The sequence below is a fragment of the Taurulus bubalis genome (assembly GCF_910589615.1).
Source record: "Taurulus bubalis genome assembly, chromosome: 11".
In the NCBI taxonomy this organism is placed as follows: Eukaryota; Metazoa; Chordata; class Actinopteri; order Perciformes; family Cottidae; genus Taurulus; species Taurulus bubalis.
Genome location: NC_136599.1, coordinates 22,403,087 through 22,416,595, shown reverse-complemented (window position 1 = coordinate 22,416,595; position 13,509 = coordinate 22,403,087). Strand labels below are relative to the sequence as shown.

General features: G+C 43.3%; 1 protein-coding gene across 1 annotated transcript in view; it reads left to right on the top strand.

The window, feature by feature from the left end:
* Positions 1-13,509, top strand: part of LOC306743580 (plexin-A1-like) — a gene marked incomplete at both ends in the record, with an annotated part of 182,910 nt that overhangs the window by 124,843 nt on the left and 44,558 nt on the right. Inside the window, 4 exons of the mRNA XM_079226108.1 lie at positions 2,669-2,892; positions 10,057-10,208; positions 12,045-12,165; positions 12,704-12,840. Coding sequence (XP_079082234.1) covers positions 2,669-2,892; positions 10,057-10,208; positions 12,045-12,165; positions 12,704-12,840 — 634 coding nt within the window. The remainder of the gene's footprint in view (positions 1-2,668; positions 2,893-10,056; positions 10,209-12,044; positions 12,166-12,703; positions 12,841-13,509) is intronic.

Below are 13,509 nucleotides of genomic sequence, written 5' to 3'. Positions count from 1 at the left end.
GCTGTTAATACTTAGAAAAAGTATGAAAATGTGATTGTGTTCTGCTCAATATTTTTATTTGTGATTCCGTTTAATTTCGGTAAGTTTGACAAAATCCTCCAAACTGAGTTGCACTTTGTCCTTTGAGGTGCCTTTTTTATAATAAAGTGGATGAACTTCATACAAAACATAACGTCAAACAACCTGACCGAGGTAGTTTGGGCTCCCGGTCCGCTTCCAAGTAAACTGTTGCAACTACTTGTTGCTGTCAACCTGTCTCCTTCCTGCACGCCACGCGCCGCCGCATGACGACAATCACCCAAACTGTCCGACAAAGAAGTCACCTGTCTGTCAATAGGACTTGTCATGATCGCTCCTCCTCTGTGCACGTCAGAGCTGTGGAACTGAAGGCGATAATGGATCCCTTTGCGGCGTGGCTGCCTGGTTAACTGTCGGCTTCGTCCAGTACTTTTGCTCGTGTCCCAAATCCTGCATTACCATCAGCCTCAGCTGTACTCGTTAAGCCTCTGACAACTTTGACAAGCCGACTTTCTCAGAGCTCCTCGAAGATTTCTTTTTCTCACTTTCTCCGCCCAGCTCCGTCTGGGTTTAAAAAAAAAAAGGTTGGAGATGCACGGACCTGCAAAACCTGCCACGAGGAACCCAAACAAGATCACACTATTGATTCTCCAAATCCTCTAATTTCCTCCAAGCTCACTGTTGATATTTTTGGAAATAAATAAAGTTTACAGTTCACAATTTAAGACCCTGAGCTGGTGAGGAATCTTAGGGCACTCTTTCTAACTATGAAGAGTTTTTTCTTTTTTTTTTTACATCTCAAAGATCATAGTGTTAAACATGAACTAAGGAAGCCTCTTGGCACTGCAGAGGCTTCTATCTGGATATCTTAGAATTAAACTAAATAAAGGGGCTTTTGAGTTGTTGCAACCTCTAGAAACAGAGTGAGCGCTCTGCACGTGACCACCAGTGGTGTTGAGAGTGTGAAATGATTTTAGAGGCGCCGTGTGTGAACTTGACAAGTATTTTCCTGTTGTTCCGACCATGAGCAAGCAATGCTCGCTATTCGACTTTCTAGGCGGCAGAGAACGTATGCAGGCAGCACCCAAAGCCAAAGACGGACTTAGACTGAAGTTTCAATCAACAACGCTATCAAACACCCCCTTAGATATATTATGAGTTTGGTGCCAAAGCCTCACAGAATACCGATTAGGATTGACTTCAATGCGATGCTTAGTGTTTAAAAACGGCGCATTATGAAACCCTCCTCACTTATACAAATCTCATAAAGACCTTCTCCTCCTTTTCCCCCCCTCTCCACACCCTATTAATCCCTCTCGGCTCTTTCTCTCCCCGAGTCGGAGCCGTATTATCCGTCTGAGGCAGAGCCGCCCGGCGCTGGCCCGTCCTTGCCCCGGTGTAAAGTGGAGATGTTAATGTTAATGAAATCATTCATTTGGTTCAGATTAATTAGCGCCGCCGCTACTTTTAAGCCGAGCCGTGGCTAATCAGATTAGGCCGAGGCGGGCGGATGGATACGTGAGAAGCAGGCTTTGAAGTCCGGCCACCGTCTGTCTGCCGATGAGGAGGAGGAGAGGGGGGGGAGATTCTTCCATGCTTATATTTGCATTTTTTTTGCTGTTTGTGTTTCCAGCTCAGTTCATTTCAAATCTGTTTAACTGGTGTGAAAGAAAAGAAACCTGCCTGCAGACCAGATTATAATGAGAGAGATTAACAGATGTACAAATGGGACTAAAACAGAAGACGACACCTGTCCATTTACCTTTACTCTCTCTCTCTCTCTCTCTCTCTGCACAGGACTGTCTCTCCTCTATTTGTTTTCACTCGTCACACAGATTCTTTGGGTCTCGTGCCTCTCCACCGCTCTCACTCTCTCTCCAGCTCTCTAATCAGTTTCTCTGATTCTCTCGGCCTCGCGGGGCCTCACCATCTTCAAATTCTGTTTTGTTAACAAGCGCAGCTAAAATGTAGCCTTCCCCTCCTCCCGCGCTGCCTTTCATCTCGTCTCTCTTCTCAGGTGTTTGAGTTTTGAATATTTATTTATCCAGTTATGTATTCATTTATTTTTCTTTTACTTTTAATGACTTTTTCCATTTCCAGTTGAGGGAATATATATATATATATATTTTTTTTTTTACACAACAAATTATCAATTCCCTTTTGGCGTTAAAAGACATTACCTGTTGAATTAATTTCTGTAATATCCCTCTAGGTTGCTTGTTCATTTTTTATTTTATCTGTGGGAACAGTTATTTTTTCACCGCCACATCCTCGTAGTGGTAACAATCACCTACTGTAGGTTTTAGGCATTTAACATTAATGTATGCTCTCTCTCTCTCTCTCTCTCTCTCTCTCTCTCTCTCTCTCTTTCTTTCTCTCTCTCTCCTTCTACCTCACAGACACAAACATTTTATTAAATTAGCTGGGTTAGCTAGCTAGTTAGCTGTTTGTTGTTAGCTGCTAAACTGGCACGCTGATTTTCTGACATCATAAATGCCATGGCCATACAAAAGTGATGGCTGTTTCTGTGTATTCATGTATCAATCAGTCAGTCACTAGTTTGATAAAGTGAGCTGTGAAAATCTGCTGTTCTCTGGAAGTGTTTGTGTGAATACAACTCCAGTCACATCAACGTTGTCTCTCTCACCAGCCCACCTCTACAAGTGCAGAGCGTTGCGGGACAGCTGTGGCATGTGCCTGAAGGCCGACCCCAGGTTCGAATGCGGTTGGTGCGTCCAGGACAGGAAGTGCTCCCTCCGGCAGGAGTGCAACGGTGGAGGAAATTTCCACCTCCCGCTGCAGCTGGCGGAGGGCGGAGGATGGATGCATGCCACCTCTGGAAACAGCCGCTGCACCCACCCCAAGATCACTAAGGTAGGTGGTGCGTCTGTGTTTCTTGGTTGGTTCACACAAATATACCGCGTATTGACCAGGCTGCGAGTGTGTGTATTCTGGGAGGATGCTCATTTATTTTTAGGCTACTTTTAAGTGCTTTTTCTACTGCTTAATGAGCAACACTAAGCAGTGGCGACTGTGGCTAAGTGGTTAGCATGCATGTCTTTCAATCAGAGGGTTGGTGGTTCGCACCCCTGTCCTTGAGCAAGACACTTAACCCCTAATTGCTCACCGTTGCTGTGTCTACGGTGTATAGAGAGCAAAAATGTAAGTCGCTTTGGATAAAAGCGTCAGTGTAATGTAATGTAACACTTGCCAGGTGGACTAAGAGAGACTGCTGGCTTCTTTTCAGACAGAGAACGTGCTCCAAATCACGGAAGAGTTCAACTTCGCAAAGAAGTTCACGTGATACGGACAGCTTTTTTTTCCTTTTTTATTTTTATAAACCAGTACTCAAAACATGGAGTTTGATGCTACATCGGCAGAAACCAGAATGTGCTGTGGCCTGTTTTTTGACCATATAAACTAAAGGCACTATTCCCAAATAATGGAATTGTGGCCTACTATTATACAACACCAACAAATACAATAAAAAAAGACATATTTTCACTGCTTTCGTTGTTGTCTAGTGTCCACTCTACCAATCAGTTTGGTAGTGATAGCAGGTTCTAGTGGGTCCGTCATTTGGTTTATCATGATGTGGCAAACCAATTGATGATGTCAAATTTAGCAAATATCAAAAGCAGAAGAAACTGTATTTTCTCTCTTTTCATTCTCAGGTCTCGGTGGCTTGGTAATTGTCCATAATTGAATGTAATCTTAAACATCATAATCTATGAAACATATTTTAAATTTAACCAAGTTCGTATCGCGTCCATGCACCTTTAACCGAGACAGTGTTACTCAACAGAAAGGTAGGAAAGAAAGAAAGAAAAGAACATCCGACAGCCACAAGCGGCAACAACCAAAAGAAACTCCTCTCTTCTCTCATCAAAACTCCCTCCAATGTTACAGTTCTAAAATCACGCAAAGAAAAGCAACAGGACTTCTTTGAGCACCACTTCATAATCTCGTCAACTCGTGAAGGATGCAAAGTCACCTGCAGAGATCCAAACCTTGATAGGCCATTGCGTCAGCTCTCTTTGCCGAAGCCCCCGTGGCCACGAAAGCCCTACGTGTCCTGAACCGAGAATGAAAAGCTCCATTTTAATGTGCCGCTATTAAGACACACACTTGTTGGGACCTTGTGCCTGCCCTTGGCACAGAAATGGTATTATTACTCACTGTTACATCACACTGGTACTCCACAGAGAGAGAGAGGCACGTAGAGATTTGTTTGGTTTGATTCTCTCTTGAGCTGTCTTTCAGGCTGTGTCATCTCTGTGTGTCGCTGTCTGTCTGTGCATTGATGTGTGTGTAAGGCTCAAAGGGTCAAAATGCAGCATTGGTCAGGTGCATTTTCAGAATCATTCATATCTGTTTTTTTCCATTCCTTTTTGTTCGTGGATCTTCATCCTCCCCGCCTTTCTTTCTGTCTTGACTTTCAGTGGGTATTAGTCACAGACGTGAGAAAAACATCCCTTCTCAGAAACATTATTGTCTAACAAAAGGCAATGGAAACTAATTCATTTCACAGACACAGCAGCTAAGCAATCTGTGAATAGAAGGAGATATTGAAGCTTGATTTCAGCTCAAATGAACATTTAATGAATGAGATGATTATATTGATACCAGTGGTATAATCTGTGTCACTTAAGGACATTCCCCACTTGGTTTTATCTATTCTCTTTTTTTTTAAGTGCAATTATAGTATCATTAAAGACTGTCTATTGTACACATTAGCTGAATATCATGATGAAGTAGACTTCTTCATGTAAATCTTTTGACAATATCTCAATATTTTGTTCAGACCCAACTGCTGGATCATGGTCCTGTGATTCTGAGTTACTCACTCTTGGTCAAATTGACCATCCGTGAGAATATGTGTGCTTGTGAATGCATCCAATAAACATGCGTTCTCAAATTAAAATATTTTTTTGAATTATGAACAAAGGTGAGAGCCGTGCATGAGTCTGCGTGTGTGTTTTTGTGCACACACACAAGGGCGCGAGAAGGTGAAGGGAGCTAAGAGTGATGTGGATTTATATTGCGATAATAGTACAAGCAAAGCGAGGCTGTGAGTAATAAATGTCTGAAGAGTTATGGAGGCAAAAAGTGAAAGACACCTTGATATCAATAGCAGATGTCTCTATTCTCTTGATTCATGGATTCATTTTTGCCCTGTTTAGTTTATATTACCTTCCGGGACGGTTTTATTGGTATTTTTCATTGCAGATCCGCTATTATGAGTATGGATACGGCACATGAGCTGTTCACTTAACAGGCATTCTGTTGACTTGAACGAGCTTGTAAAGAAAATGAAAGGAAACAATGACATCAAGTATTTATTATGTGATCATGTGACGTTTACATTTCTTCATCAGAACTCATTGTGCGAACAGACCATAACTTGTGCATACAGCTGGTTGCTTGTCCATCCGTCCTCTCACTTTTCAATGTTTGGTTGTCTGGACCTTTGTGCTGATACTCACCACTTGTCCATTGACCCTTCAGCATCGAAGTCTTGAAATGTGGATCCCTCAAGTGACACGAACATCAGCTTGTCCATCAGAGATGACCTCCAGTCTTGCCTTGTTCTGCTTTGACAGCTGAATCCTCCACAGCTGAAGAGACTGGGCGCATGTTTTGCTGTTTGCTGGCTTAGAAGGCCAATAATTGGTTGCCAATTTTTCCAATAGTTGATGACAGTAATTTTAGTGTTGAACCTTTAAATAAGGTCATATTCTCCAAACACCTGAAATCATTTTTTTTTTTAAATGTAGTTTCCAATTTAACATTCCCAAGTTTTACAAATGTTGAAACATCATAACTCTAGATTATTCATTTGTTTGAGGCAGTGTTTCAAGAAAGAAATTGAATTTCCCCGTTTGATGGAATCCACAGAATCCAAAGAATCCCCAAACTGTTTTCTGACCACATGGACAACTTTCCCAGTCTTAACAGCTGCTGCCCTTCCATGGCCCATGTGCTATTGGTTACCACTCAGACCACAGCAAAGTTGCCATGTTTCAGCACACACACACACACACACACACACACACACACGCACACACACACACACACACACACACACACACACACACACACACACACAAATGTGTGTACAGGCTAGATGACAGGCTACTAGGAAACCACTGCTCTAAAGCTGATGATCTGATGTGGCCACCCTGTGGTTAGGACTGCAATATGAGGGCCACACCACCACATAACGACGCCACACTACTTTACCTCCAGTGGATTGCTGGTCAGTGGTACCCTAAAGAAGTGGCCAAACACAGGAAGGAAAAACATTTCGATTTTTTTTAAATAATTGGATTTATTGCTACCTCCAAAGCATTTGGCCCTCATAGGCTACATTTATATGAAGTCAAACTTCTTCTCCAGCTCTGAGTTGTCTCAAAATTGGAAACCGGGTGTAGGGAAAGCCTTTTTTTCATTCATCCTTTTTGCATAGATGCCACGCTTTCTCAATTTAGACCATTTGTGGACCATGTGTCAGTTCCTAGATCGGTTCGGCTGTCGCAAGGAACAATTAAATGTGTGATCCTATTGAATTATATCCTAAGTCTTGTCAGTCAGGGTTTGAACATGGTTGTGTCGTATGAGATCAATATTCTACCAAAACCACCCGAGGTCCATTTCCAGCTTTCAGGGCGTCTATACTTTACATTCCCCAGAGGGTGGTGGTTATGCGCTTGAATGCTGTGTCAAATCACTGCAGCCTGAGTCTAAAGTTGCTATGAGGTCCCATGTCGACACTGTGGCGTCTGCCTGCGTGCCCACAGGCTCCGAGCACTGGTTATCTTGTTATGTGTTGCCATACTTTTATACTTCCAAGAGTTTCTGAGGTTCCAAGCGAGACCCACTCTCAGATATCACATACATAATGTAATGGCATGCAACCAATAGCTCGGAGGTGTAGTGGTCTGGCTCCATGTTCTATACCACAAAGATCATTTTTCAGATATATAGCCAAAGATCAAAATGTGGCTCATTAGAAGCAATGTTATTGCTTACTTAAGTCTCCTTAGTGAAGTATGTGAGGCCTCTGGTCGACTTACAGTTTGTTAGCCAAGTTGCATCCAGCAGCCTTTTTCTTTTCTTTCTTTCTTCTCGGTGCTTCCCCAATCTCAAATGTTTTGAGAGTTCCAACGTGATCCCACCTGCCGGATGCATTTGGAGACTGGTTTGCACTAAATATGCCGCCAGCTATCGCAGCCTCACCTGTCTTCTCACAAAAGATGGGTGAGGACAGATGGTCGATAGCAAGACTTGTTTCGTTGGGGAACAGATTCAGTGAATGCGGTATCACTAATCTGGGCATTTTATTGTGAGTCTATTAAGTCGAGGATAACTTTCATATCAAACCGGAGGAGGAAACTTACCTCCCACGGCAGCTTGATTCTCTCGATATCTTGGATTCACGCGAGAAGCATGACGAGCAGCATCCGGACCTATCAGCTTCCCGTGAAGGGGTACGGCCAGCCATGGGCGGGGCTTAGGTGCGTGTGACTCGATACAGAGTGGCGTCTGTTTGTTCGAAACAGCGCTGGCGGCTACTAAAATGGTCTATTTCCATTGAAAGAAGAAGAGCAAAGGCGGATTCTTTCACTCTTCTCCCGACTGGCTTTGGCAAAGACTTTGATTGACAGATGTTTTTTCCAATAACCAACTCAAGTATTTTTTGAAAGGGCCTTCCCCTTTTTCCAAACATTTTCCAACAACGTCTTCTTTGTCAGAAACCATCTGGCGCGTCAGGTTACCAGGTAGCCTTTTTTACCGGGGAAAAAACGTCACCAGTTCAATGAAGTGCCCCCCGCCCCCTCAGATGGTGATAGTAATCCTTTTCAACAGATCTTCTTTCTCTGTTGCCTGTCTGTCTGTGGCTCTGCCAGTGTTTATGTCCCACAGCTTGGTGGCGAGCTGATATTGTGTTTTGTGGTATCATCGCTTCATTCTTCCAAAACTATCTGAAGCCCCAATTTCCACACCCCGACATCTGTTGTCCATATCGTACCCTAGAGCTCGATGGCTACTCGCTCTGGTCAGTGTTTACCAGCTATTGTGTTTGTGGAACCGATGGCTGAGGCTCCACTGGCGCCTGAGGTTCCAACGTGAGTCAGCTTCCAAATAGTGGGCAGCATTATCACGGGCCAGACTGGTCCCCGTCTCCCTCTTGGTTTCTTAGTTCAGTTCACTACAGTTTCGAGGTTGTTTTATAGATTCTTTTTGGAAGGTGTTACTTTTCAAACCCCAGCTCTTCATATATTCAGACATTACTAAGATTACTATGTTCAGTTCAACCCCTTCCTCTTAAACACATTAAGGCTGATATTGCCTGTTGGTCTGTCTTTGTGTATTTAAAGTAATGTCTGTACTTTGCATGATGCTGCCAAAGGTATTATGTTTTTGCTGAGAGCTTCCAAAATGTGCAGTCTGTCATACTGTTAAAGCTCATTTAAGAGAATCATTTGGTACTTGATCTACTACATAAAAAAAAGATGAAGTATCCATGTGTAGCTATTTATGTGATCATGGCAGATTAGATTATACTGATGGCATACGTTTTGTTTGTAGAAATATGAAACAGTTAAAACCTCTCATGATGCAATGATGAGTGGGAGGTGATTAAATCACTCTTTTCAAAATATGTTATGTCGTTCACTGAGTTTGTTACAACTGGCTTTCAGGCATAGCTTTTTTCATTTGTACATTTACATTTAAGCTTTTCAATTTTCATCACTTTCCATTTTTGTTTGTTACATTTTACTTTATCATTCCCCATTGTCATTTTAATGCTAATCGCTCACGATTAAACTTTCAATTTGATCATTTTCATCACGATTTCCATTCCATTTCCCCTCATTTCATTTTTTTTTAATTTTCACTTATAATTGTATTTCTGTGGAAATGTTTGGCAATGCATGAGTAGACAAAGGGTTGCTTATGCAAACCCCGGACCATGTGGTTTCCTTTTTTGCGGAGCGAGTCGATGCATATTGTTCTACGGATGAACGGCCCTTGAGCAAGACATTCAACCTCCAGCGGCTCCAGTGGTGCTGTACATTGGGCAACAGTATGGCTGTTTGTTCCAGAAGCAGGGTGCCGAAAAGCTGACTTTCTCTGCATAAACCTTTGTGTCTGGCAAGACAGATCTTTCATTCCCCAAACTAGTCCACACTGTAGAAATCACCATTTGTCAAGGTCTGTTGTTTGGTGCTGTCTGTGGTGTAATAATCCATGCTGTCGGCACCTTAGTTTGCATTTCCACCCTGCGCTGTCTGCTCAGCCGAGCACTGCAGGAGCAGGGCAACGGGCAGATTACACATAATTACCTTGTGATGCTTGTTAGGGATTAGGTTTGTGTGCGTGCGCTGCTGTGCCGTAGTGTGTGCGTGTGCGTGACAGCCACCGTCCATCAGTCACCGCATTTGTTTTGTCACACCACACCTGTCCGCGTTAGGTGCCATAATCTGGCGAGATAAATCACATTATGGTTCGACGGCGCGACTGAGCGTTACACTGGCGATGCTCCGCCGCCGAAGCCAAGCCGGCGTAATAAGTTTCAATTAAACCCCCAAGGTTTGGTTCCGGGGTTTTTTGTTTTCAGTGTATTTCAAAGCCGAAAGGGTGATTTTTCTTCATTAAAACTTAAATAACCTGATATGGGCAATGTCTGTATGGCCTGTGTGTGTGTGTGTGTGTGTGTGTGTGTGTGTGTGTGTGTGTCTGTGTGTGTGTGTGTGTGTGTGTGTGTGTGTGTGTATGTGTGTGTGTGTGTTGGTGGCTCTATGTTATCCTCGTTATCCTGTTTGTTTGGGGGTGTCTGTGCTGTGACATGTTCGGGACCATTTTCCGACTTTAAACTAGTGGAATGCGTCAGCATACATGTATACATTGTGTGCCCTCAATGTGTATGTGTTTATGCATGTATGACTATAATATATTGTCTCTTTTTGCTTCTTAAACTGGGAACTAAATCTCCTTCTCCCCTTCTCCTCCTTCGTCCTCTTGTCGGTTCAGTTGTTCCCGGAGACGGGACCTCGCCAAGGGGGAACCAGGGTGACGATCCTGGGGGAGAACCTAGGTCTGCAGTTCAGTGACATCCAGATGGGGGTCCGACTGGGCAAGGTACCCTGCGTCCCTATCGAGGAGGAGTATGTGAGTGCAGAGAGGTAAGCTGAGGAGCAGAGGACAAGCCTTGCGAGCATTCAAGCACACGCACACCAATGCTGCATAAGCACACTTCAAGTCCATACTTCCTTAAATAGTGGGTATTGTGTCAAATAGAACACGGCTGCTGTGCACACATCTGAAATTACGATTGCAGATAACAATCTTAATTTCTAGCTAGCTAGCTAGGTAACTGTGTAATCCTTTGCGGTGCCAAATCATTCGGGACAGATTTACCTATTTAAATTCACCCAATAAACAATACTGATGGCTTTTAACCGACAACGATATCCTGGTTCTTGACACATTTTTACAGTGTAGTGCAGTGTTCACTGGAGCAATGGCAACCGCTGCTGGAATGTCCGCTACTTAGCCAATATGGCTGCCATCGAGGGTGGACCAGTGTCCAGCGGTCCACACTCAAACTTTTTGACAGTAATGAGTACACAATCCGGGTAATCATAGCACACTGCATTGTGCTGTACTTTGTCACTTAAGCACTCAAAATAGCAAGAGTAAGTACAGAAGTACGCAAATTGCGACACAGCACAAAACTCAAACAAGCACAGAAAGACATTCACAAAATATGAAAATGGCGCACACACACAGGTAGCAATTGTCTGCCTCACAAACACACACGCTCACTGATCTGAGGACACACACACACACACACACACACACACACACACACACAGCAGAAACCAGCCCCTCTCTCATCCTGTATGTTGACCAGATTACATGCAGTTTACATGCACTCAGCAGCTGAAACGATATGTGTGATATTAGGACATATTTGTGTGTGTGTGTGTGTGTCTGTGTGTCTGTCTATCTGTCTGTCTGTGAATTCCATCTGTTGTTCCCCTCCATTACTCCCTGCATATGCTCTTTCCTTTATTTTTCTCATCCTGACATTTACTCCTCTGCAGGGTCCTACATGGCTGAGGAATTGAGTTCACGCAGATCAAACAATCTCTCCGTAGTGCAGTTAGTCGAGAAGTGATGCATGTTGAGATAGAGGACATCATCTCTAGTCAAATATTACACACGTCAGTTAATTTACACATCATTCCCGTCATCCACGCACCACTTCAAACATGTCGAGGATATTTATATATTTTTGTATATATAACTTTCCCTCCTTCCTAGTCATCATCATCTTCCTGTTTTCTCTTTTCTTTGAGTCACCCCTCCTGAAACCCAGACCTTTGTGTCAGATATTGTATTGCCATGTACAATGCATACAAAGCCTGATGCGGTCATGTGATTGACCGCTCATTTCATATCGCTGAGCCTTAAGCACATATTGACTGTGCGTGAAAACTGCACTTGCTGATAGTTTTTCTTTGCCAACCTCTTGGTTAACACATACTCAGCAGGTCACTTCCTCTTACCTCTAGTGCTATTTTTCAGTCTATAAGATTGTGGTGTGAGTTGCCGAGTGTTGGAGACGTTTGAAAAAACGTCAACAGCAACGTCTCTTTCCAAGGAACCATGGTCCAGTTACTCAAGACAGTCCACAGACCTCGTTGTGAGAAGTTTCATGTGGTACCCATTTATTTTCTGCCATTTTCACTGCACAGAAAGAGGGGTACAGCCACTCATGGACAAGAGGCTCTTGCTCGTGACGGCATGAGCCTCTCGTCCTTTAGCAGTTGGGTTCCTTCTGCAGTTCGGTAGATAGAAAAGACTCAGTGTGACTCGCACCAAGACAATCAAGATTGATGAATAGCACTATAGGGAACATATGTGTTTTTCATTTTGTGTACTGTCCCTTTAAAAATCTCTGGTTGACCCTGACCCGTCTCCTTTCCTCCATCCCTTCTACTCTCCCTCCACAGGATAGTGTGTCTGCTGAACGACGCGACCAGCTACAGGGTCCAAGAAGCTCAGGTGGAGGTGTGTGTGAGGGACTGCGTCAACGACTACAGAGCCCTGTCTCCCAGGCCATTCACCTTTGTGGTAAGTGCCATGTAAAGGGGCTATATGTTATTCTATATGGACGGCGATGGCTCAAAAGAAGACTCTGTGTCTGTGACACGTATCCAGGGTTCAATTTGAAATTGGCTTGAGGAAAATGCCTCTTAAAAGATCATTTCTATTAGTTTTAATGGGCAATCACATTTGTTACAAAGTTGGCAAAGTGTGTAAGTCTGTGGCAGCAGTACTGAGAGATGCAGGTGACTCACACTGTCATGAAGAACCAGTGTGCGTATTTTTTCGTTTCCATGAACTGTCATTTTTGCAGCTTTCAGTCAGTACTTTCTTTTCAAGCCTCTAAAATGTTGTTTGTATTGCCTTCATGGATTTTCCCTAGAAGAATACCGTAATATTATATCATGGACTCACCTCATTCATGCTTTTTTTGTTGTTGCATGGATCTCAATTGTGTAATATTTGATTTGATTATTTTACACGAGGCATCTAAAATCTTTCTGTTTTATTTACATTTGATTTATTTGCTTAAGAAATACAAATGTCCTCCTCGTCTCTCCTCCAGACTCCATACTTCAGCCGTATCCAGCCATCTCAGGGGCCCATTTCCGGGGGCACCCGGGTCACCATCGAGGGCAGCTACCTCAACGCGGGCAGCTACGTGTCTGTCAGCATAGGACCGCAACCATGCTACTTCAAAAAGTAAGGCTAAAGTAAAGTAATTATTTTGTGTTTTTATTTTTCCCAAATCTAAATGACATTTTAATTATCCCTATGGGGAAATTGGAAAAATTCCAATAGAGGGGAATAGAATTTAGATAAGAACGAGACAAAAACAGAGCACTTAAGATAGTAAAACAAATTCATAATTATGACTGAAGGTACTGTAGATAATATGGGAAATTAATGGATCAAGGAAATACGTGCATACATAAACACGTTCTGTTTAAAAGATGTGTGTGCGAAAAGTCATACAGATTACATACACATGTAAGCATGTAAGCAGTGAGTGTGTGTGAATGCTAGTTGCTTGCAGACACACATCTCTTTGTCTTCACTCACACAGGCTCTCTCTAATCTAGTGCATGAAAAAATAAATCCAAAGTACCACCACAGCTGCATGCTTGTCAAATGCACGGATTAGCCTCTCCTAGGTCATCTCAACATGCTAGCTTTGATTTCGCAGCTCTCCTGTGCTGCAGCCTCCTCGCAGTAATCCAACCCATTCCACTTCACTTAAACTGTCCGCTCAACTCCACGCCGTCTTCATTCGTCCCACCCGCAACCGCGCGAACTGCGTTTGTGGCGTCTCGTGACGGTTGCTGCGGGCCTGTGTTCTTTGTGAATGAATGGGGTTGCTATGGTTACAGC